Source organism: Coffea arabica, chromosome 10e (assembly GCF_036785885.1).
Source record: "Coffea arabica cultivar ET-39 chromosome 10e, Coffea Arabica ET-39 HiFi, whole genome shotgun sequence".
NCBI lineage: Eukaryota > Viridiplantae > Streptophyta > Magnoliopsida > Gentianales > Rubiaceae > Coffea > Coffea arabica.
The window spans coordinates 11,510,179-11,535,811 of record NC_092328.1 but is presented as its reverse complement, the minus strand read 5'-3'; the positions used below and the strand labels follow the sequence as shown (position 1 = coordinate 11,535,811).

At 35.7% G+C, this 25,633-nt stretch overlaps 3 protein-coding genes across 11 annotated transcripts; 1 reads left to right on the top strand and 2 right to left on the bottom strand.

The window, feature by feature from the left end:
• Positions 1-2,289: 2,289 nt before the first annotated feature.
• LOC113712754 (myb-related protein 330) lies at positions 2,290-5,099 on the bottom strand. The gene is made up of 4 exons (XM_072067610.1): positions 4,521-5,099; positions 4,255-4,438; positions 3,986-4,115; positions 2,290-3,168 (listed from the first exon to the last, which is right to left on the bottom strand). The coding sequence occupies exons 2-4, from the start codon at positions 4,385-4,387 to the stop codon at positions 2,508-2,510; spliced, it is 924 nt and encodes a 307-aa protein (XP_071923711.1). The 5' UTR covers positions 4,388-4,438; positions 4,521-5,099; the 3' UTR covers positions 2,290-2,507.
• Positions 5,100-8,563: 3,464 nt separating this feature from the next.
• Positions 8,564-18,333, bottom strand: LOC113712451 (O-fucosyltransferase 9). 9 transcript variants are annotated; one of them, XM_072067419.1, is made up of 11 exons: positions 18,161-18,326; positions 17,206-17,718; positions 16,422-16,494; positions 15,654-15,721; positions 15,298-15,386; positions 14,752-14,949; positions 11,485-11,689; positions 11,194-11,361; positions 9,576-9,743; positions 9,303-9,493; positions 8,564-9,000 (listed from the first exon to the last, which is right to left on the bottom strand). In XM_072067419.1, exons 2-11 carry the CDS (start codon positions 17,665-17,667, stop codon positions 8,832-8,834), a joined length of 1,791 nt encoding a protein of 596 aa, XP_071923520.1. In that variant the 5' UTR covers positions 17,668-17,718; positions 18,161-18,326; the 3' UTR covers positions 8,564-8,831. The 9 variants fall into 9 exon arrangements, 8 of the variants coding, with proteins under 8 accessions (XP_071923520.1, XP_071923519.1, XP_071923522.1 ...); XM_072067418.1 differs by having other exon boundaries at positions 17,206-17,715; XM_072067421.1 differs by having other exon boundaries at positions 18,166-18,326.
• A 1,332-nt stretch (positions 18,334-19,665) lies between these two features.
• LOC113714750 (uncharacterized) lies at positions 19,666-25,583 on the top strand. Its single transcript, XM_027238805.2, has 5 exons — positions 19,666-20,069; positions 20,616-21,176; positions 23,143-24,396; positions 24,483-24,553; positions 24,984-25,583. Exons 1-5 carry the CDS (start codon positions 19,938-19,940, stop codon positions 25,327-25,329), a joined length of 2,364 nt encoding a protein of 787 aa, XP_027094606.2. The 5' UTR covers positions 19,666-19,937; the 3' UTR covers positions 25,330-25,583.
• Positions 25,584-25,633: the final 50 nt, after the last annotated feature.

The window sequence follows — 25,633 nt, the reverse complement described above, 5'->3', positions numbered from 1 at the left end:
ACTAGATTTCGTGAGTTTCTTGAAGATTAATCATTTACAGCTGCATCTTCGGCCACATATACAATATTGAAGGTTCAGAATTTATGTCAACTGGACACAAATAAAGAATTCTATCTTCCAAGCAACCATCAGAATGGAAAAAGCACGCATCTAATGCTGGTTGTTGTCTGTATCCAAACCAAAGCTCCCCCACCTAGCTCAAACCAACCCCAAAAAAAAAAAAAAAAAAAAGAACCAAAGAAGAAAAAAAGAAAAGAAAAGAAAAGCAGAATTAAAGAAAAGGATATATATTAACAATTTTTCCATTTCGACTTTGCAGAAATTAGAAGAATGCATGAAGTAGGAAGTAATTTATAATTGTATTCTAAAATGTGATGGATGTAAGAGAGCATTTGACTTCTACTATCTTTTAGTCGGTTGAAGATATATCAGCGTCATGTTATATGATAAAGAATTCAAGGGTCAATCATAAATCTCAGTGGACGTCCTAATCTCAATTTTCCTTCCCAACCTTTTGCTCCAAACTTATCACTTTCAAAACTGGTTATGCATATCCGAAGAAATAACGAATAACTGAACTAAGTTGAGAAAATTCTTAAAAAATTTCCATTTTTTATAGCTACGTATTGAATGTTTAAATAGACTGATTAGAAACTAAATTCTTGTACACAATTCACATGGACAACTTGAATAATAGAGATAAAATTAAGATTGCCAAGGCAAAGTCTACAACAATCCGGTGTTCACCCAACTATATAGTGGTAAGCAAATAGTAATAGAAATGCATGCTTTTAGATTTCTTTTGGTATATTTCCTAAATAAGTTTTTTTTTTTGAGTTTTTGTAACCATCATTTTGATTTCGCAAACATTATATTTTAAGAGGCTAAAATTACTTATGTTACCAAAAGAAAAAAGAAAGAAGCAATCGAAATAGGGATGCTGACTAGTCCGGTGGTGGTTCAGTCCCCTCCAGATTATCCCAGAATCTCTTTAGGTCTACCCCCTCCTTATAGTGTAGGAAGCTATCATATCGACAAAAAAAAAAAAAAAAAATGGAGATGCTGACTCAAGCTAGACCAAACTTCTTTCACAAGTAAAGTAGTGAACAACCGCAAAAATACAATACACTTTTTACTTTTTATTCGTGTCAATGGTTTTTGATGGACCTTGGTTCTGGAATTTTATTGAATGGTGGTGGCAAGAAATTCGGTTGAGATTAGATTTGGTTAGGTCAAAAGCTGTCACGATATGTTTTTTCATAAAGCAAAAAAGATACAATACATACGCATAGCTCTCTAGTGTGTGTTGTGTGTGAGAATGATACTGAGCTAGTCAACATATTCCAAAACCCCAAACCAACCAAAAAAAAAAAAGGGACCCTTTTGCTATCTAAATTAATAGCTTCCAGCGTGTTAAAACAAAGAACCACAAATATGAGACTATTTGCATGGTGATTTCCAGCTCAACAATCCATTCCTCCTTTGAATTTGAGCATCAAATGAGTCATTTTTCATGGTGCTTCGTTGGTGCCACGTGATTATTTACACCATAAATGATACCGTGTGCTCTTTAGACGCGGAATTTTACAGAAAACCAACCACTTCTGATCAGATTAATTGTACTTGAAAGTCAATGACTTCAGAGAAATATACATGAATATTTAACTTTTAGAATCAATTATTAAATTCCGAAAAATTTGAAATCGTTTCATTACGAAACTGAATAGTCCATATATGCAGATTGCAGACACCCTAGGCTGTGTGTCGAGTCCATTTCCCATAACCGTTTCACATAATTAATCAATTATTACATTGACTTTGGTACATGGTCCGTCATTAGATAAACACAACTCCAATTTGAATCAACACAAAAATGGCATGTGACACAATAATGATGGACGGCTGCATAATTTTCTATCCTAATCTTGCTTTACACACTTTTTTTTTTTTTTGTGTGGCCCTTTTGACAAAAACTGAGAAGAGAAGTTGTCCATACATACGAAAATCCAACTCGAAATCACAGTTGGCTTGAAATTGAACGTTTCCTTTTATCAACCATTGACCTAAACCATACTTGGAGTTTGATTTCTTGGCATGAGAGGTCCATTTCAATCAAAAAGTGCTTCAGTGTGCAAACATAAGACACGGGATACACATTATTATGCAAACAGTCATGCATGACTTCGATTTTTTTGTTTGCATCCTAGTTAGAAAAAATCAACTAAAAACACTTCAAAATTGAATTCTTGCTCCTACTTTGTTTCAAAACAGGAAAATAGTAAGCAAAGATTATTCCAGCAAATAAATTTGTTCCTGAGATTTTGGCTTTCTTCTTTTCTTTTTTTTTCGGATTTTTTTAAAATCTTGGCAAATATTACATTTGTGGCCATTGGGACTGATTACATTCGGTTGGAGAAAGGTACTAACTCCTAACTACTTAGTACCAATAACCAAAAGGAAAATTTGTTTCAGGAATTTAAAAAAAAAAAGAAAGCTTATAGTATTATCTAACCCTGAAATCGATCTTCGATCTTCAATGATATCTGTAATGCCATTTCACAATTTCTACATAACTGTCCACTCTTATACCCCAGTTGCCAGCACAAACAAACCGGCTTTCCCGTCGCTGTTGCGGCGGCGGCTTGCGGCAGCTGTTGTGGTGGTGCTGCCGCGGCCCAGAAACCTTGAGAAACCTTAGATTCAGCAGAACTTGAAAAGGAGCTAATACTAGATTTGGGCTGTGGAAGTCCAATAGATAGCTCAAGATCAAGCATCACTGATGGGGTGGTGGCTTGATCTTCCAGTAGAAGTGGTCCCTGACTCTCCTCTGTTGTACCGCTACTACATTTTGTATCTTCGGCTGATGAGTGATCTGTTGTCAGCTTAAACTTGCTGCTTCCATGATCATTCATGAAACCATTTTTGTTATCCAATGGCAATGCTGAACTTCTGAAGTCTAGGCAAATGTTTTTGGCTGTTTTCGAGGCGTCAGCATTGGTGGTCGTGGGCGTGACTGTAGTTGTCGTGGTGGCCGTGCCACCATTAAGAGGGCGGTGCGTTTGGGGGTCAATGCCACGGCTAATGAGCTTGCGTTTAATGTGTGTGTTCCAGTAATTCTTGATCTCATTGTCTGTTCGTCCGGGTAATCTTCCTGCTATTAGAGACCATCTGGAAAAAAAAAGAGAAAAAATTCCATCAAAATTAGATAAATACAAAAATATTTCAACAAGTAGTGTCAATGATTTAGGTATCGTACTTTACATGAAATGTCCACTGATAAGCACTAGATTATTGCTTTCATGGAGAATATAACTCCACAAGATAAATTTATTAGAGATTCTTAGAAGGGAACAAACAATCTAATCAACTCTTGAGCTATATTTTAACTTGCATGATAAAATTAGCCTAATTTTGTTTGTGTTCTCATGGCCCACGAGTGACTGTGTGATAAGAATCGAATACATTTTAATAGCTATTTTTTCCCCCACCATGGCATGGCTCCCTTTTTGCATTCCCCCCCCCCCCCCCCTCTCTCTCTCTCGTGTTGGTAATAAACCATTCATTTATACAGGTTTGGTAACTGCATTAAATGAGGAGCAAAATCTAACATGAGATGAGCTTGGGTAGGTTTAGTGGTTTAGTACTTTAGTTTCCCAAGAAAATGAGTACCGGCTTCCGCCACCTAACACAAGCAGGTCAAATATCTGTAGAAGTGAACACTAGCAGGTAAAATGTAAAATGTTCATATTTCTGGGACACTTAGGTTTCCCTTTTAATTTTTTTATGTGGTCCCAAATTCCAAGACGGTGGAAGGTGTGCCAGATTAGTACTTGACAAAATTCATGTACCATTGGTAGCAGTTTCTACCACTTGCCAAACTAAGCCCCCATAAAAAATAAATAAATAAATAAAATCCAGATTTCTATCCATATAGTGCTATAAAAAGCAAATTTGAAAAGAACAAGACAAGAAACAGAATATTTACTTGTTTCCAAGAAGATTATGAAGCTTAATGATTATCTCATCTTCTTCTTCAGTGAAGTTTCCTCTCTTGAGATCAGGCCTAAGATAATTTATCCATCTTAGCCTACAACTCTTGCCACATCTAAGCAACCCTGAAAAAATGAACCAAACAACAATTAATATGAATTAAACACCCTTTGCGGAGTTACAAACAAAAACCCAACAAAATTTTTTTTTTAAAAAAAAAAAGAAGAAAGATTAAAAAAAAAGGGAAATTCTGTGGAGCTGTACCTGCAGCTTTAGGGAGGGATCTCCAGCAGCCTTCACCATGAACACGAATATAGTTGATGAGACGCTGGTCTTCCTCTTTAGTCCATGCTCCTTTGTTGGTGTGAGCTTTCTCACAGCAAGGTGAACGTCCCATGAATGAATGATGGAATATTAACCTTTCTCTCTTTCTTTCTTTCGAGCTTTCCTAGAAGAAGAAGAAGAAGGAGAAGAAAGCCAGCGCTCAAAATATCAAAGAGTAAAAATGGATAAGTGCTAGTAAGCAGTACCCCTTGTCTTTTCTCTCTATAATTGATGGAGATAACTACTCTGAAAACTCTAAGTCAAAAAGGAGAGGGAGAGAACTGTGGGGAAGCGGTGGGGATACCCAACAAGTGGTAGTAACAAGTTTGATTGAGAGAAGTTGGAAAAGAAGATGGATATGTATATATATGATAAAAGGCCACAGGGGAAGAAGCAAAAAAGAAAGGAAGAAAAGGATGGTATGAAGCCTATTGATGATGGAAGAAAAAGATAAGAAAATTAATTAGCTCAAGGATTAGTTTAGCCAATACATTTGGTTGGTTTTCTTTTTTTTTTTTTGGTTAAAATTTTGGTTAATCCGTGATGAGATGATAATAGATTAAATAAAACTGCAAGAAAGAGAGGGGGAGATGGTAGGATATTTGACCAAGTTGGTGACAAAGACGAGTTGTTAGGAGATGGGGTTGGATTTGGTAGGTAGGTTTACTTTTTCGGTGAGTTGGCCTTGGTGCTGTGGGCTCTACTTTTTCTAGCTCTTTCTTTCTCTTTCTCTGTGCATTCATAAATAAAGCTCTGGACAGTTGCTTGTTTCTTCAATACTTCAACATCCCACTTCAAAAATATTTAAAACCACAAAAACTACAAACCCCCCCCCCCCCCCCCCCAACCCCAAATGCCCCCACAAAAAAAAAAAGAAAAAGAAAAAGTGATGATCATAAGATATGAAAGGAGTGTGATGATGCCACATGAGCTTAATGTGGGCTTGGAATGTATCCATCTGCCCATGTTTCGTTTGCATATGCATGCACATTGCTGCTGCTTTCCTTGCCTGATCTGATATTGATCCAAAAGGCAATAAGATATTTATATTTTCTCTCTGATCATCACTCTTATCAGGACTCTTCAGCCATTCTTGAAAAGTTTGAATGAATGATTGAAGCAGATAGATATAGGTTCTTATCTGATTTGTAACGATTTCAGGTCACAATTGTTTGTAGTAGGATAGACATTCTTGCATCGTTTTCTAATGTTATATCCTCTTTGGAGTTTGGTACAGATACGACATTCTTCCAAAAAATGATTTGAGTTTTGCAGGGAATGAATTCTATTTTCTGTTTCTACAGTTCAAGCAATATGTATGATGTGGCTGCCAAACTGTCCAAGAATAGTTGTTCGAGTCTATTCCTATATGTACCGAATTGTCTTGCATTGAATGCAAAGTAGTACTTAGATTAGCATATGATTAAGATGTAGAATAGTTAGGATTCATTGAAAAAATTGAGAATTCACTCTTGAGAGACAGCTTCTCTGTGCTGGACACTAATATATTTTTAACGTCTAATTAGATCTAAAAATTATTTCAAATTGAGAATGGAAGCTCGTTACTTTAACTTTTCCTATAATTAATTGAATAGGCAGAGGTCCTATCCATTTATTCATTCAACCAAATTTTATTTGAGAAATTTACTTGGTCGGGTTTGATAAGGGATTGTTTGAGAAATTTACTTCGGAAGATTGTCTAAACACATTCTATCACCATTTTCTTTTTATTTTCTCATCACCTTTTAATTTTATATACATCATGTCACAAAAAATAATATAGTAAATGAAGATCTTTATTTTTCCAAAAAATCTTTAATCCAAATGGGCTGACTCATGTTTAATACAAATATATGCAATTAATTATATTGTTCGCTTAGTGCCTACTAGACGATTACAAGCATACTTTAAATTTATTGTTTCTTCTTTTTCTATTTTCATTCTTCTCCTTCTTCTTATTCTTCTTCTTCTTCTTTTTTTTTTTTTAACATTATGGCTGAATATAGATGAGGCAAATGACATAGTTCTCATGGAAATATTTTAACCGATTTTTCTCAATTGGCATAGTTCTCATGGAAAGTCTTTTCAAGGGTCTAATTTAATAACAGTTATAGAGCTGTTTAGGAAAAGGAAAAAAAGTTAAAAAAAAAAAATGGAAAAGACGGTTTCTAAGCAACAAAAAATAGGCAAAAGGATGAACAAAAAACAACTTTACTATGATTTTTTTCCCCTTTCATTTAAGCACTTGAAAATGGAACCCTTTGTAACTTTGTAGACAAATATGTCCCCAACATTTTAATTTTTCTTTTGAGTAAATTTATATACTAACAATGTATGTACATCACTATTAGATTCATGACATGTGTAAAAGTTAAATTTCAAATTCAAAATTTGAAAGATTAATCCTTTTCGTTTCCCTAAAAAAATTGAAACTTTTTACTCAAAAAGTAACATGTTTTTTAAGAACTTAACAAAAGTTTTCAGAAGCAAGATAAATGTCCTCTAGTTTATTTAGAAAATACAAATAGCAATTCAAAATTTGAAATATTTCTTAATAGTGCATCTTTTAAGTTCGGTGGAAAGATCCTCGCTTTTGCCAATTCAAAAGGGAAAGTAAAAACTAGGGATGAAAACGGGGCGGTTTTGAACTTCCCCTCTTTCCCCGCCTCAATATACAAAAGTTCCCCTGTTCCCGCCTCGTCCACCGCTCTCCCAACCCACGCCCTACTACCACCATGGGTGCACTCATCATGCTTCACAATCATTATTATTATTTTTATTTGATTTAACTTTTTCAATTTATATAGATCTAATAACAATTTTATTAATCATTCTTTTGAAGTTTTAATAAAAAAATTACATCGTTTTATCATAACAATATACCATGTTACCTATTTCATACAATATATTTATATAATAATAATAACATAGCATTTATTTCATATTAGACATATAAAAAAAACACACACACACACACACTATATCAAAATATAGGCAGGGGTAGGGTAAGGGAGCACAATTATAGTGTGGAGGGAAAAAAAATTCCCTCCGCCTCATTACTCACCTTGTGGGTAGGCACCCCCATTGTCATCCTTAGCGAAAACATCAAAAAGTTATACAAAACAAGTTTAAAAAAATTAAACAATAATATTTAGAGTCGCAAACCTGCGAATATCTAGTATAATTAGTTCTAATAATTATAGTCAACACTTGTAGGAGGTGTAAACAAAATTGTTATCCACTTTCAAAAACTAGTTCTACTAATTATAGTTAACACTTGTACGAGGTTTATAAAATTGTTATCCACTTTCGAAAACTAATATATATATTTTTTTGTCTGCAATGACAATTATCTAATTTACTTCTACTTCTACTCTATGGGAGGACTTGTATGTAAGGAAAGAGAGAAGGGAGGGGACTGGGGGATTAAACCAAAACAAGAAGCACTAAGCTTTGTCTCATGCACTAGGTGCAGTTTTGAACTCCCGACCTAGTGTCCCGAGAGCGTGTTAAAGATGCTCTTCATGGCAATTGGACCAAGATCCAATGGTTCTTTTGAAAACTAGTCAGCATTTTAAAAGAATGTTACAAGCATTACCAAGTAGTGTTTTTGTTTGTTTGTTTGTTTGTTTGTTTTTTTTGGGCTACTTAATAGTATTGTATAGCTTAAACAACTAAAAATTCTGCACTACAAAGCCAACAAATCATCAACCCCAACTCTAAAACTAAACACTATCTATTGATACAGAACACCTATTTTAAGGACTGTATGATCAATGTTTCTGATGCCAATAATCATTTCTAGAGGCGAGAAATGATGAAAATAAAGAATCCTTTAGTAATCTCCATGTTGAAATTACAGTGTTTGGTTTGCGCGATCTATGGCAATTTATCAGTTCGACTAACGGGTAAAGAACCTTCAATAGCTACCCCATGCTCCATCTGGACTAAAGATCAAGCCGAATAATGCCCACCCTCTGAAATTCCAATTCCAATTCCAAGACAGGGTAGCCTATTAATATCCATTACATCAACCACAGTATCCTATCAAGACATGGGGAGGGCTCCCCACTCACCGGGCACCAATAAGACACTTGTCCATCCAAGTTGTGTTAGCATGTGCAGCAAATGGTGTTTGAATGAGGAAAACTAGCAGCCCAAAGAATAGCACAGACCATATGCTATAGTGAAACAATTTCACCAAAATTACAGATTTGAAGAATAACTAGGCAAATCAAGAACGGGGAGATAACTCAGTAAGGGAGATAACAACATTTATTAACTATATTATAAAGAATCAGTTTAACCACAATTTATTGTACAATCATATGTGTGAACAGGGTATACTTTTGGAGCACCGTATATGAACCTATATTGAGTCCAGACCTCAAAATTATAACAGCTACAAGGCAACTGGTAAAAGAATGATTACAGTTTCGCAGAACTTAGTAGAAAGCTATTACAATCTACAGGTATAGCAATTTCTGAAAACCTAGGTTACATAAAATAGTAAAAAATTATGATAATCCTGTTGTGTTACCGTTGTCATTTCTACCATCTGCATGTTTACACATGCAATCTGGCATTGGGTATGTATACAGCGAGCCACTGGGCTTTCTAGTTTCAACCCCCTTCACATCACTATGTCTGAGCATATCTTGCAACTGGCGTTTAAAGTCTTTCCATCTGTAAACATCAAGGATTATTCATAAGGATGCGTGCTATTATTTGTGTTTCTAGCTTAAGAGATACTATTCCACAATTCATTGTGATTTATTGTGTCAAAAACAGATGGAGGGGGGAGGAGGGGACAGGGATTGGGAGGTGGCGGAGATATTGAGAGAGAGAGGGGGAACACATTGAAGAAGCAAGAACTCTTCTAATCTTTTACAGGATGAGATTATGGAAAATGACAGTACCCTAATAATGCACGGTGCAACCAGTATAAAACAGCTGAAAGATTATATAGACAAAATCAAGTTCATTACCTGATGTTGGGGTTATCAAACAATAAAGCTAACTTTCTTTTGTCCGGTTTAATTGTCTTAGCATGTCCTTCATAGAGATATCGTCTATGACCAACCAAGAAATGTGGAAAGTTACCACCCTGAGTTGAGACAAACACTTCACTGTGCAGGCAAACCGTATAATCTAGAGCAGCCAACCTAGATGAATGCCCCTATATTACAAGTGTAAGCATATAATCTTGACAATAATCAAAGAATATTAACTCTCATTCTAAGCAGTCACTCAAATTATACCTTGAAAGGAGCTAGTTCTTCAGGAGAGGCTAGTGTATCCTTTGTCTCTAGATGAGGAAACATTTGTTTAAGTGGGGCCATATACTTTTCAGCTTGATAGATTTTTCCAGCTGCAACATATATGAAGGTGTTATTGTCAAAGCCCATTCCATGAAGCATCATCCCCACCTGCATCATCAAATCACAAAGATAAGCAATCAGTACACAAGGCAAGAAGTTTTTTGGTTCAAGGGTGACTCTAAGCGTTATAAGGGGAAGAGAGGAAGGGGGAGGGCTTGAGAGTTGAACTGAGGACCCATGGTTACCTGGTCAAAATTCCCAGCAGTTAAGCTGGCTCTTGGGGACCAAGGCAAAGACAATTCGGGAATAAAAAGGGGTTTAAAAGCTTCTCTTTCAGATAAAAGCAAAGGGAAGAGATATATGATAAAAGCAACTAATAAGCTTCCTAAGCAGCTGGGTGGGTTAGTTAATGAACTTAGAAAACCTGTGATTCTAATAAAAAAATGATATACCATTCATTCCCTACGGATGCTATATCCATGGCTACATCCAAGTGCAACTTCCACAAGTCCATCACAGCCATGGTTCTGAAATGGCTGGGCATTGCCTAAAACACTGTTGATAACAAACATTGACATTTTCTCCATCCAAAATTAATGACTGATGTTCAAGCCATCAGCTTTCAAGTACCCAGACATCAAATGGCAGTGAAAAAATGTGGCAATTCAAAGAAATCTCTATAATTCATGTTTGGGCATCTGCTAATCCCACTTTATTCGGATCAAAGTTACCTTTTCTTGTCAAATGGAGACTTTAAATTTCACATTACAACTCCTAGTTCAAGTTTGTAACATCTCAGCCAAGAGGGAACATTCTGGAGCCCTTTTTAGTTGGCCTAGTAATCTCTATTACCAGTCAGGGACAAAACACCAAGCCTATTGCAAACTCTAGGGTATTGCCTATCTTGGCTCTCAATATTAGGTGGGATATTCTCAGAAGTTTGGCCTCTTAACCATCAACAAGCTGATTTGCAATTAAGTTCAGCACTTGAAGGATACACTGAAGATGATACATGTCTCAAAAAAAAAAAAAAAAAAAAAACTATACACTCGATGCAAGGCATAGAAAACAAACCACTGTCTATATTGCACTGCTTTAGTTACCTAACTGCAACATTAGTAATTGGGATGCATGCATTTTTAAGGTGGTTGTGTTAATAATTATGATAACGGCGGTTGAACACCAAACAGCTGGAAACCATATGCCAAGAGCTTTGACATTAATGGCTAAATTCTGTCATTTTTGTTTTTATCTTAGTCTTTGTAGCAGATGCACAAGTTAACTTTGGTCTAGCAAGCTGCCCAGGATAATGTCCAACTTGGTGGCACAAAAGCTTTAGCGATGAGAAGGAAAAGTCACAGACACCATGCATCTTTTACAAAATTTAACAGACATGAATTTGGAACTCAACTATAGCAAGAAAAGTAAAGGGGGGGAGGGAGAGAGAGAGAGAGAGAGAGACAAAAGGGAGGGAGAGGGAGATGGAGAGAGAGTTTAGGAGGGAATATGGACACTATAAGGGGGTGCAAAGCAAAGGATTTTCCATGCATTTATATACCTCAAGTGGAGTTAAAGGACACTTCCCATCCCGCCTATTTGCGCCAGGCCTTATTATTCTCCCCCTTCTACGAAATTTTCCTCGCCAGCTTCTTTCACGGGCAATATCCATCTCTCTCTTTTCTTCCTCGCCACCATCATATACACAACATGAAAATGCAACCATATCCTATAATCAGTAAAACATGTAAGATTATGTTCACAACACCACACAGCATAAACATAAGAAGATGGCATAAACATAAGAAGATGAATTCTGTTTCATTCCAGAGAAAGAGAGAGAACAAAGCACCTCTTCAAATCGCAGATGGACTGAAATATACTTCCCCCCGCTTTTCGAGCTATTTTTAACCATCCTATCAACCATTTTTGCAGCTAGCATACGTATTGATTCTGAAAACCTAAGTGCTTCAAAATTTGACAAGCATCGAAGTCCTTGGATATTTGGAGGAACTGCATGGGCCAATCTGTTAGAGAAAGGTGCTACCCGAACGGCCCTGTAGCATTAATTAGAAAGCAGATAAAGCTATAATATATAAACTTCCAGGTCCTTGGAATCAGTGAAATCAGGGCTGCGGCACTTGTTGATGTTGGAAAATAAGTTTAAAAAAAAAAAAACTACAATGGACACGATATTATGAGAGCAATGAAATTCAATGCATGACTGTCATCCAACCAGGAGAGCAAATCACTGCAAAACAATTTCTTGTTACAGCGAAGTACAGATAACATATCAAAGTGCAAAATTATATGTTAGCAGTTCCTACTCATAAAATTCAGGTAGATTTGCTTGATGTTCAGTTCATATATAATCTACATCTCTTCAATCGATCACAGACGGCAATGTAAAGCAAACATACTAGAGGAAAAGCAATTTCCAAAGCCAAAAACTTTTGCATCCAATAACAAGCCACAAATGATTACCCATTTACCAATCTAAGAGTTGTTTGATAAAAAAAGACTTGCAAGGAAAAACATACAGATTAGGTGTACTTTCTGATAGACAGTTTAAGCTTAAGATCCTGTTTCAAAAACTCAGCTCTCTGCTTTTAATGCTTTTAATATGTGCAGAAAGTGAATTCCCAGAATAACCTCAAAACTTTTTGAACTGGAACTCTGTTTTAACTCCCTTTTTTGCCATTTTATATTTGTTGGGCCCCAGGGGGTTGGGGGAGCGTGTTAGTAGGATTCCACCACAACCCTGTGTGGCATTGCTTAAGCTGTCCCCTAACTAATGGTTTTATGGAAACTAAAAACATAAAGTCAAATTTAATCACAAAATGTGTAACAACCAAAAAGCAAACATACTAAAGAAACATTACAAAATGAAAAGTGTTAAGTAGAATCTTGACAGATTGGTAATTAGAAAAAAAAAGAATTTTTCTGATGATTGGACCACCTATAAGAGTTTTCTTCTCCACCAAAAGTAAGAAATGCAAAAGAAAGAAATCAAGAACCATTCCAAAATAAAGCAACAAAAGGTGCAGGGTAAAAGTAGCTTGCGTCATAACCAGGCCCAATGGGCTAAATAAAATGGGAAAGGGGTTTAGTGAGGTTCAGGAGTTAAACATCCATATTGCGGATGGGTATTTACGAGAATGCTTGGGTAGCCCATGGGACCAAATAACCTGTCTTATGTATTTTCTTTTTCCTTTATTTTTCAGGTTGATATTTTTTCCCCTAAACAATCATTTTTAATGTTTTGATAATTATTTATAATATTAAAGTTACATTCATTAGAGTGCAACTGCGAAATTAATCCTTTTAAGCTAAGAAGGGATTTGCCGTGTTACACTAGTTTAATTTTATTTTTTATTTTTAAGAATGTTGTGCACTAGTTCTGTGCATGGTTCCAATCTAGAAACATGACTATATAATTGCTAATTTTATAAATCAAGTTGATTCCTTTCTTGTGCTTTTAAGGATCTAAAATGAAGTACTTATTGCACTACAACCAGCTATCTACTTCATCACTTAATCATAGAAAGAAAATTTGAGAATCCTAATATTTCCAAGTCTGAACGTTTATATACCTTTCAAGAAAAGTGAAAAAACTGAGAGCATTGAGAAAACATAGAAATCCAGATGCACAATCACAAGAATTCTTCCTTAATCAGAATTAATTATTTTCTGAAATGCTTAAATGAATGGATCACTCAGAACTCAGAAGATGGTGGGCAAAGAGATAACAAGGATCATTAAATGTAGATGAAGAGTCCTGGGCTTGTAACAAATGTATCTGGTCAAAACTAGTCAAAATTTTCACGATGGGTAATATGGGTATTCGGCCGGACTAATCAAAACCCATCCCACATATGTCCCACCCAAATTAGTCCCATTGTAATTATGGGTATGTTTGGGAATAAGCCCAAGCAACTCATGCCCCCCCCCCCCCCCTTTAATTTGCCCCATCTTGTATAGATTCCTGTATTCATAACACAAAGGAGCGCTATATTCTTGTACAGTTGCAATACAATATAGATTCCTGGATGATTATTTTAAAGGACCTTTGTAAGGTCCTTATCCTCATTTTAGAGATGGAATATAAGCACATTAAAGACAACTGCATGACTTGACTATCTAACAAAATATAGGGCCTGATATTACAGCCAAAAACGATGTATTCGTTTGCTAAAGATAAGCTCTATAATACTTGATGACCATCAAGATTAGCACATTAAAGCTCAGTGGAGACAGAATGTCCAGTTAATGAACTCACAGTAACAAACGTTATAGTTTGCTTGGTAATAAAAGACAAATGGTCAGTCATAAAAGAAAAATATTATGCAGTTGTTCTTTAGTTTATAGCTCAGATGAAACACAATCTCACTCAAGCCATGAGTTCAATAGAAACGCTTTCAGTGCAAAACAAGTATCCATGACAGTTTATTTTGTCTTTAGGTGTTCATTTTCCATTATTAGATTTTTTTCAATTGCTTTTAAGTGTTATGGTTTTATAAATTGGGTTGTTTGGACATTCCTCAACTTTTCTTGGACTAGTCCTTTTTACTTTTTGGGGAAAAAAAAGCTACTGTACTTGCATTCTTTTTATTACCTTAACTCCAAATAAACTCGTACAACTAGAACTCTAAAATTCAGTTATTCCTCATATCTCTACTCTGGTACTGCATCTAAAAATTCTTAAATTTCAACAGGTTAGTCTCTTAATGCACCATAGTTTTTTAGTCACAATGTACTGTAATAACTCACTTGAATCTGAACAAATACTGTGCATCAAAGAGAACTGAAATGAAGCTACTGAAAACAGTTAAAAACCATCCCCCCAGGGGGAAAAAAAGAAAAAAAATACAAAACCAAGAAGAAACTCATAATGTAAACAACAAAGACGACGAAACATAACTAAACAAAGACAAGAAAACGGGACAGAAAGAGGAGGGAGAGAGAGTCATGAAAAGAAAAATGAAATGTGACCTCCAAACTGGAGATCAAGAAGTTCACTTCAGATAATTACTAGTGTCAGCTATAAGGAGCAACTTAACATCCAATGATTAGCCATCAAAGCAAAAAGTTAAGGGTATAGCAGTAAAAGACTACGTACCCCAACTCAACTATCGTTGGTACAACCTTCTGCAGATAGTAGGTTGGACTTGACCATGCTTTTAACCTCAGATTGACAATATTGCTTATATTATGATCAAAATGCTGAAGTACAGCTTCTGGAAGCCCTCTAACAATCTCTACACGATTTCTTAGGGCGTATATGAAGAAATCCTCATCAAATATGTCTCCAAACTTGCTGCAAGAATTTAAAGAGAAAGGAAAATATGTAAGACAAATGAAGATGTCATGAAACAGGTCTAGTCAAAGGAAGTAAACATAGGATAGATTCATTCAAAAGGAAATAAAACTGCAAGCCAATCATAAAACATGGACGTTTTAGGACAAAATTAGAGAAGGAAAAAAAAAAGCAGACTTTCGATGAAAACCACAGATAAGTGCTAATAGTATTCTTTTGGTTCTTTTTGTACTAATTTGTGTATGAGTGAGCATTTTTTCCAACATACAACACGTAAAATCATTTAAAATGACAGGTAGCCAAAAATAGATAAAGAAGCCCTAGAAATTTGCTATTACATTAGCTCACCTAGAATCTCGCCAAACACTATTGAAATGAAACATTGGAATAACAAGAGTGGCATTTAACAATCCTGCTACCGCCACTGCATCACATATCTGTGCAGGAAAATATCCATCAGCTAATTCTGACAGCTCATATGCACACATGAAGGCACCAACATATTATAATAGTTTGGGCATTTGTAATTTTCCCCAAGAATTCCTGTCATTAGTTAATCCTAATGTCTGCAAAGATGGGAAAACTGCAGCAGAGCCACAGGGGGAGCACAATACTAGCAGAACATCCTAACATAATTGTGAAGCATCATCATCCATGATAAAGTTGAAACTAGGAATGCCTTTTATTCTAAAAAAGAAACATACCGACAATCTTTGTTGGTTCAATCCACCATTTGCTTCAATTATGAGGAAACCATTTGACTTGGGCAACTCTGAGAACCGTTCAAGCGGAAGCATGATAAAGATGGTGTTGACAGGTAATTGCACGAATGCTAAAGGAAAAATAAGCTCTGGATTTTGTTACAAAATTTAACTAATTAAGAAGAAAATGCCATGAGTTATCAAGAAGTAAAATAGTTTCAGCACAATAATAAGTTCCCTGTGAAACCAGTTTATGTACATTTGTACAATGGTACAGCTACACTTGGTCATGCACTCAGAGACATGCAACAACTTAGTATTTGAACTCCTCCTATCCCTACTGCCCTACTTCTTGCACATGTACACCTGTTCTTTATGCCTTTGCAATGAGCAAGCGAAAATAGAATCTTCAGTATTTCCATTTTTAGTCTCACATGAATAGGAAAAAAATATGCTAAAAGTTTTTATTTCTCTACGTTTCAATTTAGGATCAGAAAGAAGATCTCTATCATATAAAAGTGGGAAGAAATTCAGAAACAGAATTTCAGTTATTGGACATGTGGCCATTGCATGCACACACATAATATACATTGTATATATTGTACTGTTCATACTGCATACCCATACACACACACACACCAGAAACCTTACAAATTCTCCACATCTATTTTGACCACAAGCACTTAAGTATTCATGGGAAATACAGTTATCATGCCAACTGGAATTTTTCATAGATTTCATCTTGTCTATGAAAGTAAACAATTCCCTAACCTGCATGAGAAGCAGTCTGGTGAATGCAAGGCTTCCAACTTTGACGTGGCTTTAAAGTCCAAACATTCATTATCTGCAAATTTCTAATGTCAGCTACAAAGTTAATATCTTTCACATCAACCCGACAGCTAACAACTTCCCATGCTAATAAGAAGGCATCTTAATTATTGAGCAATATCACAGCAAAAAGAACACTCCAAATTCTAATCTTCTACTGTCGAATTAAAGCTTCAAACTGGTAGCCAATGAAGTTAAATATCTTATTTGTTCCACTTCTAAAACATCAATTCCTCTCCGACTACATATAAAGGTCAAAAGGAAGGGATAGATTTATTTATTTTTTGGCCGTGGGGCAGCCCCCCCCCCCCCCCCCCCCCCCCCCCTCCGCTTTATAAGTGAACATGAAAAAAAGTTCATTTCAAAAGGAAGTCAAACTAGGTACATGCGATCAAATTGCTATATCTAAAGCCAGCTAAATAGACGTTTCAACAATTCACTGTCCAATCAATTTGGAACTTAAAATAAACAGCTGGCTGATTATACCACATACTAATATAGTATGTTTGGGATATCTAATTAGTTTAAATATTATCTCCTCCCCAGAAAATTAGCTTATATGTTAGCAATCATTTATTCCAGATAAGAAATCTTTTTTTTTTCCCTTTTGAGTAAGATAAGCAATCTCAAGTCCTGAACTAGCCATTTGCAGCAATCTAATAATAACAGGCCAATTGATTATCAATCTAAGTAAAGATCAGGAACTTTAAATTATAAAGAAAATTACCAAATTAGAGGAGCTTCCGTTGCTCTCGGCCTCCATAAACGGCCAAAGCTTCTCGAATACCTGAGGGCTTCTGTATAGAGATCCCGGCCGCGTCAGGTCATCTCCATTACCACCATTTCTACTAACAACAGAATCAAATCCTACGGTACCCATATACAACAACATTACCGATATATACAACAATGGTGCCAATAATAACACCCCTCTCCGCCTATAAACCGTTGAAATCACCGCAAAACCCAACCTTTCCACTAAATTCTGCAGCTTCATTTCCCCAAATCCTCCGCCGCGGAGGAAACTCCTGCTTCCTCCATCTCTACCGCCACCTCCGATTGTAATAATAGAATTCTTATTGTTCCTGCTGCGGCGGTTCCGCGGCGAAGACGGCGGCGAAACAGAAGAAGACGAAGAAGTAGAAGGCGTCGAATTCACGCCGCTACCCAGCCGGCTTAAGCCGTGCATGTGGCCTCCACCACCAGCCACAACCACCTGATTTTTCTCTTTTTTCTCCTGCTTCTCGAAAAGTAGAAAAATGGGTTAGAGAAGAATTGGAAGCATAACAACAAATTTTGGAATCCCTTTTGAAATGGGAAGGAAATTGATAAAGGGTTGTGATTATATGTGGAAATTATCTTCTCCCAAGTCAATTGAAAAAGCAAAAAGCACAAATTTTGGTTAAAATAGAAAAAAGGCAGTCTTTGACGACTTTAGAGCAACTGTAGCCAATAAAGTGAATTCACCGAGTGTGTGACTGTGTGTTTTTCCACCGTAAAAATTGGAGCTTGGAACTGTATAACAATGGCAATTACATAGAAAGCACCGGGCAGTAGCAAGAAACACAGGTGATAGCTGGGGGGGGGGGGAGCTAACAAATGGGGGGCATTAAATTTTCAATAAAATATCCAAAACAATTGAGCTTGAGATAGCAGCAGAAGAATCAAGGAAGCAGGCAGACTTCACTGACTTGGGGAGCGCGTTAATTACTGCTCACATAGTACGCAGGAGAAGATCTTCATGGCTGTGAACCCTGTGACTTGTGAGCCACCGAAGCTGTCGGTGCTGTCTACCAGTGTGTGACTGTGTGTGATTACTGCACAAATAAGGGAAATTAATTTCTCGGTTCCAATTAATTGGAATAATTTTTTGCCCTTTATTGGGAAATGCAATAGTAGAAGGTGGTAATTCTGAATTGTCAAATTGTTTCCATAAACCATTATATGATTCATTCAATTGGAAAATCCTCATTATAGGTGTATTAGATAAATACATTGAACAATATTTCTCCCTTTTGGCAATGCATAATATTCTTCATTGAGAAGTGCAATAGTGGAAGGTAATAATTGTGAAAATCAAATTATATTTGAAAACTATAATGTGATTCGTATAATTGTACAAAATTTTGATGTTATGTATGTTAAACAAATGCTTCATATAATATTTTTATTTTTCAATTAACCTAATGATTTTTTTTTTTTTTTGCATATTGTACTACATTTCGTTACACAATATCAAATGTATTTTTTTATGAGTTACGTACATGCTTGTCAAAAAAAAAGTTTAACAAATTTTTAATTCATGGAGTAACAATATAAAAAAATGTTTTCATAATCTCATAAAATTTTGAAATTTTTTTAATCAAATTAAATTTTTATTTCATATGCATACAATACGCATAATTGATGCAAACAATGTTGGATTGTTATGATTTGAAAATATATTTACAAAAAATAAAACATAGTAAAAAAATTTTAACGACTATCTTCGAGACACTTATTGGATAAGTGAATTTTTTAGGTATTTATTTAAAATTTTACTGTATCTTACTGTAGAAGTTTTAAAAATGTATAAATTTTTGAATATTTTAAAGTGTATAGTTGAAAATTTTTGAGAAGTTTTTTGAGATTATTGTAGCTAAAATTTTTAAAAAACTTATGCGAAGTAGATAAACTTGACAAAAAAACTCAAGTGCAAAATCATGTTTGATGTCACAAATGCGGAGTCTGAATCCTAAGCCACTAGTTATGCCTTGTTTGGTCCCGTAACATACGGTGTAAATATACATAATCATACACTTACATTTATTACACTCACCAAAAAATTAACTTCTAATCAACTCGTTAGCCAAATTCATAAAAAAAAAAAACAAAAAAAACTCCCTCGCATTCCTACCCTTTAACCAACTCAGCCATTAGGAAGGGATTTGAAACTCTTATTGGTTATAATTCAACGAATCAAATCTCCCGATTTGTATTTTTCTTCTAACTTTTCTGAAAATTTTACCAGTAAATGCATAGATACTTAGTTTGGTCTATTCTAATGGCAGTCCTTCTGAGTTCTCTTTTGATTTATTTGATGTCATCCCTTCTTGTTAGTGCACGTTAAAAGTGACTACTTTGAATCTATCCCCTTCCCGTTAGTATAGAATTAATACATAGCAGAATGACTTCTTTGGATCTATCTTTTCCCGTCAGTATAGAGTAGGAGTCAGCTTAGAAATTATAAAAAAGAAAAAAGTACTCCTGCCCTTCTGTTTTCCCTCCCCTGTTCCATCGAATACAAAAATGCCTTTTAGTTTCCACTCTGCTATGCCTACCGCGCCAAATAGCCCACACAGGCTCTCTCTCTCTCTCTCCGTCTCTCTCTCCCCCTCCCTCCTTCCTCTGTTTCAATTTTCCGTTTTTAAACTTGATTACTGATTGATCAGTAAAACGATATTGCGGCTCGGCTACAAAATGGGTTCAAGAGCTGCGAAACGACGGCGTAAAGGAGCTCCGAAGGGGGCAACTGAGGCGACGCAGGCCCACAATAATGATTCTGCTAGCTGTACTTTGAAAGCCCTTCTCTCCGACATCAACTCTCCCCAGGTTCGTACCCAGAAATTTCCTTTTCATTTTTTTACTGGTTCTTTCGTTTAGGAATTTTTATTTATTGGTTTGATGCTTTGATACTGTTTTTCTTGGTTTTTTAGGCTTAAATTGCTCTGTTATATTCGAATTTACTGCTTTTGGTTTTCAGATTTTTCTGGGTTTTTGCAAATATTTGTTGTTATAAATATTTTCCCAAATCTGCTACGGGAGTTATTGTTCGGAGAAGTTCTAGGGGTTTTGGTAAAGTTCAATGCTTTATCTAGTGCATAAAAGTATCTAGGTTTCGTATTGAATTTTGTTTAACTCTTACAATTCATTTGGCTTTCTTATTCCTGTGGCTTTTTTTTTTTTTTTTTCCTATTTTAGTTCAAGTGCTTTCTCATGGTGAAATTTTGTTTTAATTTGGGCTCTTTGGATATATTGAAACATTTAAAAAAGAGAGTACTACTGAAAATAATGAATCCTTTTAATAGGATGGAGTTTTTATGTGATGCTGTTAACTTAATTGAAGTTCATTTGTGGTTTTCTTCTCCCTGATTTCAGGGTATGACTATAGCCGTCCTCAAAAGATTGTATTTTCTGCTTAATCATTTGTGCCAAAACCAGCAATGCAGATCAAGTAATGGACTTAAATCAAGTATATTGAGTGTGGAAATTAGTAAAGTGAGAACTGAAGATATTAAAAGGCTCTCAGATGTATTATTCAAAGAACTATCTCAGAGGTTTGATCAGTTCTTCTCTGCATTACCTAATCTTTCAAACAATGACGCTGGAGATGGTAACTCTGCCTCGGTTATGGCTGAAGCTGCTAAAATAGTAAATTGGCTGTTGAGGTGCTGTTTGGTTCTTTTGATCTTGCTGCAGGACCAGCAAAGTCTACTTCTGGAAAAGGCCCATGTTCTTTTGCAAGTACGTCGAAGTTTGTGTTCCTTAAACTTAAATGTGAAAAATGAGAGAAGAGGATTTAGGTTTGAGAAATCTGTTTCTCGTGCTTGTGAATATGGTGAAAATGACTGCACAACCTCAACTGAGGATTTCATGGCTTCTTTGCATTTCCTAGAGCCATCTGATTCTCGCCTTCCTTTGTTGTCGGCAATGCTTGAGGTAATTTAAACTCTTAGTAGTTTCTTTGACATCATCAATCTGATACAAAGAGATGTGGAAGAGGAGGAGCAATGTCTAACTCTTAGCCTTTGTGGCTGTACATAGTGCTTGTATAAGAGATAGAGAATGATTTAGATCGTGTACGAGTCATGAGTATCATACTTCAGGAATATTATGGTCTTAATGGTTTATAAGAGAAAGGATTGAAGCTTGTTTTTGGTGCTTTATGGTTCTATGAAGTACTTAAATATGTTTTGCATGAAACTATTTAGATCATGTAATAGTTATGCGCATAACATTTACACAACTTCCCAGCGGAAAGGTATTAAGTAGCATAAACTGTTTGTGAAAGTAATACATCTTGTTGTTTACTTATAGAGGCATTTCATGATGCATGCCATGGATAGTAAGGTCTAGAGCATTGAACATTCAAGAAAGGAGAAGAATGGGGGATTTTTGGCTAACATTTGAAATTCAATTCTTTAAGAATTTGCAATTTTATCAAAGGCATTGTTTGAATTAGTTTGACGAGAAATCATATAATCTTTTGATCTTTTTGAATTGAACCCTATCCACTACTCTTAAAGTTCATGTGCAACCAGAATGTGCTGGTTTGTGTGTCTTCTACAAAGTGGAGCTAATTGTATGAGATATTGCACCTTCTTTTTGTTTATCCAAAATTAGATGCTTGGTGCTCTTTTAGTTAGTATTTACACTCTAAAATTAACATACATTCTTTGTCATGCTTTGTCTTTAATAAATTTTTATGGTGTATTTTGAAAATATTTTCCTTAATTACATATTTCATTATTTCATAAATATGGAGCTTATCTATTTGATGCATTCTGTTGCTCTAAAGACAGTGGGAAATTCTACAATGATGAACTTTCAAAGAGATAAGTTAAATTAGCTTTTTCACCCATCTCTACCTTACACACATGAAGACACATACAACCACAACACTACTGCCGCTGCTCCATCCATCAAAAACCATTTACAAACAAAGCAGTAAGATGATCAATTTGTTTTCTTGTACATTCTAATCTGTAATTATAATAACGTACGAACTGTCCAACCCCCAGAGGTGCTTCATCTGAAATTCTAATAGGCATGTTTGGATACAAAAGTTTTTTCAAATATTATTTTGATTGGATGATAAATACGTTTTCTAACCACCTTTTTGTATTTGCAACTACCTTTTAGCTCACATAAATCACATCACAAAAAGTGCTGCAGTGATTATTTCAAATAATACTATATCCAAACATACTCAATGACATTTACTCAAAATGGAATTATATGTTAACATTTGGTGTTGTATGCCAAAAAAATGTGCATGAAGGAGAAAACTCAAAAGGAACTCTTCTGCTTGATTTTGGAATGTCCTATAATATGTTTTTTTTTTAGTTTGAAGTTGCTTATGAATTGGTCCATTTGAATTCTTTCCTTCTCATTGTCTAGATAATATGGCATTCACTGCATTCAACTATGCAGGTAAAGTTTCTGTAAATTGTTTAATCCACTACATACCAAGCTTCAAATTTGAAGGACGCAAGGAGGTTTAAAGAGATTGACTTGGAAATCTGGATGCATTATTTTTTCTCATTAAAAATTTTAAGTTCAATTATGAAACTACTGCCTTTGCTTTCCGGAAAGAAGTTAAAGATAGTCTAGTTACAGGTGAGTAGGGATTACACATGGTTTTTGTCTTGTTATTGAGGTTATAAAGATACTGGGATTACACGTGGTTTTTTGTCTTGTTTGTTAGTAACAAATCGGCTTTTTTTATGTTAGAAATTCAACTTTATAGTTGCCTGTGTAGGCTTAACTAAAGCTACTAGTTGCCCACTTCAAGCTTTTCCAATGTGCTGCATACTTACACTTTGATTTATGTGTTTAAGATTTTCTCTGTGATTGTTTGCTTTCAGATAACATCTGGCCAGATGAACTGAATTTTTGCCTACAGGTAATCTTGGACGAAGTTTTGGTTCATGAACAGTTAGGACCTTTATTTGAGATAATTGACCGTTTTGCTACTGCTACTGGAATGCTACACATGTCACATTCTGGTCAGGGTGATAATGATAATGGACCACTGATCGAAATCATATGCACTCACTTCTCTATCGCATTTTTGGAAAAGAATGCTGTTGAAGATTTCCTTGACAGATTATTTTGGACATACACAGAAAGGTTCAGTTGTTCCTCCAGACCAAAGGAATTAAGTACAAGTGCAGCAATAATGTTGCTTCTCAATCCGATCCTTCTTTTTGCACCAAAAGTTATGCAGGCTCATATTCTTGCTTTGGTTTCTGAAGCCACAGTTAATGTTGTAGACTTCAAAGATTGGAAGCCAAATTTTATGGTGATAAACTGCTCCCTCACTGTATTTGAAAAGTCAGTTGCTTTGTACATTAAATACATCTCCAGTTCACGATTTTATAGCAATCTGGCAAGCTCCAAAGGTTCTGAGAAATCAAATGTGGACATGAATACTATTCAGCAATCATTTGAGTCTTTTGTATTCCCAAACATGACAGAGAAAATTAATCATCTCATCACCAAGTCAGATGGTTTTCCTGAGTCTCACTTTGGCAACATGTCCTGTAAAATGAAATCTGATTTGGTAAGTTGCTCAATCAAATATGTAAAGGAGTGTCAACATGTTTTTGACATGTCATGCCAAGATGAGATTTTATCAATCTTAAGTTGTATTATCCTAAGAGCTTCTGATGGCTTCTGTGATCCTATTGGAGTTGGTGATCTGGAAGATTTCTGTGTTCTTTCTTCTATTCTGAAATTGATGAGTAATGCCTTGTTGCAAGTTATTGGGTGTCTTAGACATTGTGGTGACTCAAATTGTACAAAATCGTTGAAGGATTTCTCTTCATCTAAGGAGTACGAGTATATTTCAAGTATAATCAGCTGCTTCACAGAATTTAGTATACATCTTCCAATCCAACAAATCCTTTGCAAACTGATGGAGACAAAATGTACATGGCATTCAAGTTCCAAAATGATGTTCTTGCATTTTTCAGGCTTGCTGTCCTTGGCGTTCTCTACTGGGCTTGACTTCTTAGTGAAGGGCTGTCTTCTGACTATTATGTCGTTGATGAACCTGTTTGCATTTGAAGAGGGTATCTTGGATGTATTGTACTCAGCTCTTTGTTCTAGTTCAGAATCCTTTCAGTCTGACCTGCAGCAAGTCAATATCCAAGAGGTATATTCTGACGTTTTTCCACTGATAAGAAATTTATTTGCATATCCACAAGATCCATGTGCATAAGCTGGTTTTAACTGTTGTAGGCTGTATTGAACCAAAGTTCTAGCTTGGTGGTTGCTTCAAAGTTCCAGAAGATAAGGACTCTGTACTCGAGGTAATTTGTTATATGATGTGTGCTCGTGCATTTCATATGTTGTCATGGTAGACCTCCACTTGCTTGATGCAGTGTTGAAATAGTCTGGTAAAAATAGCTCAATTACTGCATCTGCTCCCAAGAATTAATGAACAAAATATGGAATTACGAATTTTGCTGAAGACAAAACTATTTTTTAAGGGTTGAAGTTTTTCTTGGACATGGTAGATAGAGGGGGTGGATTCTTTTTGTCTTCATTTAACATATTTTTCCCTTTAATTGTATTTTAGTACATAGAATGGGAGGGTAGGTAAGGTACCCTGAGCATCCCGGCAGGGAAACTTTTCTGGCATCCAACCAATAGAAAGACCACCAGCACGTATTGTGTAGCTACAAAATTTTTATGATTATGATGTTCCAAACCAATCATTTTGCTTCATGTTTGTTTCAGTACGCCTTCCCCGGCAAATCACTTGACAGGATCAGGTGATGGATATTGTGATACTGGACGAAATGGATTAGTTCTTGGTACCATGGTAGGTGATGTAGGCACTGAAGAGGAGACTGAAGAATCGAGAAATGGGGAGCTGTATCTTAGATGTGTGATAAAGAACAGTCAGATGGTTTCTGATTTTGATGAACTGGCTGACTTTATCGAGTGTAAGAATGGAAAGGACTACTCCAGTTGGTTAAAGGATAGAGAACAATATCGAAAGTGGAAAGGCGAGAAGATGGCAGTTTTGAGGTGGAAGAGAAAGAAAAAAACTTGGAGAGTTATGAAGAGCAAAAGAATCTGAGTTTATCTGCTGGCAATTGCTCAAGGTAGAATAGTAAAAGCTGTTTATAGATTGGGTGATTGTTCATATTCCTAACAATTTCTTGGAGAATCTTTTCTTGGACTTTGGAGAGGGAACTGGTACACTAGTCTGAGCAATAAGTGCCGTATTATGAGACAATGTACATAGTCTAGTATGGAACATTTTGACAGAATCCGTTGGCTGCTATGCAGTTCCTAAGTTTGGTATCCATTTGTTGCCTGTTCTCCTTAAAATTCTGCCCTTTTCTGCTATGCATTTTTGTAGCTGATGAAAATAACACCTG